Source organism: Echinococcus granulosus, assembly GCF_000524195.1.
Source record: "Echinococcus granulosus chromosome Unknown EG_S00228, whole genome shotgun sequence".
Taxonomy (NCBI): Eukaryota; Metazoa; Platyhelminthes; class Cestoda; order Cyclophyllidea; family Taeniidae; genus Echinococcus; species Echinococcus granulosus.
The window spans coordinates 1-2,264 of record NW_020170608.1 but is presented as its reverse complement, the minus strand read 5'-3'; the positions used below and the strand labels follow the sequence as shown (position 1 = coordinate 2,264).

Below are 2,264 nucleotides of genomic sequence, written 5' to 3'. Positions count from 1 at the left end.
TAACAATCTAAGAATCGTACCATGGCAGAATAATTGCTTTTTAGAAACCTATCGAATGGTTGGGAAGGGGGGAGAGATGGGGTGGAATTTCACCTCCTCATCGTATACCTAACCTAACTTAGACAAACAGATGCACAGTAGACTGGGTGATAGCGAAACCTGGAAGAAAGTGAATGCGGAGAGTAAGTAGTTAGACTTTTCTTTTAACGATAAGACGCTTCCTGCCACATGTTTTACCTGAAAAGAGGAATGTCGCATTTTAATTGGAATTAGTCTAGCAAAGAGAATAATTTAGGAGGCATACTGCTACTCCACTGACAAGAAATGAATTTGCTCTATCACAGCGCAGACACACGAGCACACCCACATGCACGCACTCACGCAGGCACGCACGCACACTTTCGTGTCACGGCGTTTTTCGCCACTTGGTCGTCACTCCACATGGACCCATTGCCGTACACCTACCTACGTCGAGGTTCTCAAGTCCCCGACAATGTCCCCTCCAGAGCAGCACAACTACTCGTCTACCCATCTCCTCTCACCTACCCACCCTCCACACCCGTGGTGACACCGCAGAAGCGTGTCAATCTATCCCCTCGATTCAAACGTCTGCTGGCCATAGCCACTGCGCTGCCACTGCTTGCTCTCATTCTCGTCATCTGCACCACCCTCTCACCACATTGGGAGCGTGTGCACTTCCTGTTCCACCGCCTCATCCAACGAGCCTGTTCGCAGCAGGAGAAGATGACATGGCTACTGGCACACGTGGAATTGGAGGGAGTTGGGGTTGGTGGGGTGAGGCTGTTTGACAACCAGACGAGGTGGGAGATGTGTCAGCGATGGAAAGAGGCACCGCCAACCATCGTGGGAGTGTGCATCTACAATGGCAGTGAACAGAATGCCACAGTGATTGAGGTGTTGAATGTGTTGGGAGGAGCGTTCCAAATGTGCAAGGGGAAGCTGGGTGAGTGTGTTTGCCTCCTTGCGTTATCACTGCCTCGTGGGTGTGCACAACAGTCATCAAGCCTAATTATTATTAGTGTGTGCATAAACTCTGTGGTCACTTGCGAAGTGTCCACCTCACACGTGTTTTATGGTCTGCGTTAGTAGCTGTCAGGGTTGCACATGTGTGTGGTATCTTCTACTTTTAGCTGGGGTAGGGAACACAATCGTGTATCTTATAGTTGTGTTAATTTTATGACATAGGCTGCATCAATCCTAAATATAAATAAATAAATATAGCAAGATGATGACTATTTTTAGTTGGTCATGTCTTAATGGCAAGCATATTGTGGCGTCGTGGTCGATTAACTGCTAGCTTGGACAGTCATTATAACGAGGGTGCTTGCGTATTACTGTAATTGGTTTCAAATCAAACTTTTTACAGGGGAGGGCAATTTGTTTCGACAAACAAAATATTGCGGCTCTATCGGAGGAACTATAAGGGGTCTTGAGGAGACTCCCAAGCAATCCCTACGATTGAAAGCAGACAAAATGCTTCCAAATGTTAATTTGGAGGGAAAAAATGTTCGTGCTACCTGTGCCTAGTCATACAAGCTGGCATCCACCAGCAAACTCGATTAGTGGATGCAAACCCTTTTGTTTGCGTTTTTTTAGACAAAAAGGCACAAATAAATCGGCGTCAATCACACAGCACCAACCCTAGCTCTCTCACATTGATAGACGCCTGGCCTGAGAGCCATGGCGCCACAGTATGGCTTTGGGGCATACGGACGCGTAAACAACAACCGCTTCCCAACCACTGCGCATTACTGCGTTGGAGGAGGCTGCAGGCCAATTATCCTGGGTGGGACTCGACCCCCACTCTTCGGCCCCGGAAACCAACACCTTATCCATTAGGCCACCATCACGCCCCACCTGCCCAACTGGGCCAGCATACACCCCCTCCATTGTCACTCACTGACTTACCGAAAATGACTGCGCGCCCCATGGATCAGTGGGCGCAGGCACCGAATAAGCACCCGCGGTAGCACTTACCGCACAATCTTTTACTTTGAAGGCAGGAGCCCTATCCATTAGGTGATGCAAGTCTAATGGTCTTACGGCTGCTCACGGCTAACCAGCTGCTCCTGACGCTCTGTCCAGACTCATTGCCTCAACAACACACTCACGATCTCATTCACTAAAACGCATTGGTGCTGACCCTTGAAATCACCACTGGGCAAGAGGTGGCATGGATTGGTAAGGCTGTTGTGCTTTTAATTCACGACCATATGCAGTAAGACCGTAGCTGAGGTGAGGTG

General features: G+C 48.9%; 1 protein-coding gene across 1 annotated transcript; it reads left to right on the top strand. All coding sequences in view use genetic code 11, as the record gives it.

Moving 5' to 3' along the window:
* Nucleotides 1-441: 441 nt before the first annotated feature.
* On the top strand, nt 442-1,548 carry EGR_10514 (hypothetical protein; the record flags this gene model as incomplete). Its single annotated transcript, XM_024499763.1, has 2 exons — nt 442-964; nt 1,388-1,548. The coding sequence occupies 2 exons, from the start codon at nt 442-444 to the stop codon at nt 1,546-1,548; spliced, it is 684 nt and encodes a 227-aa protein (XP_024345817.1).
* Nucleotides 1,549-2,264: the final 716 nt, after the last annotated feature.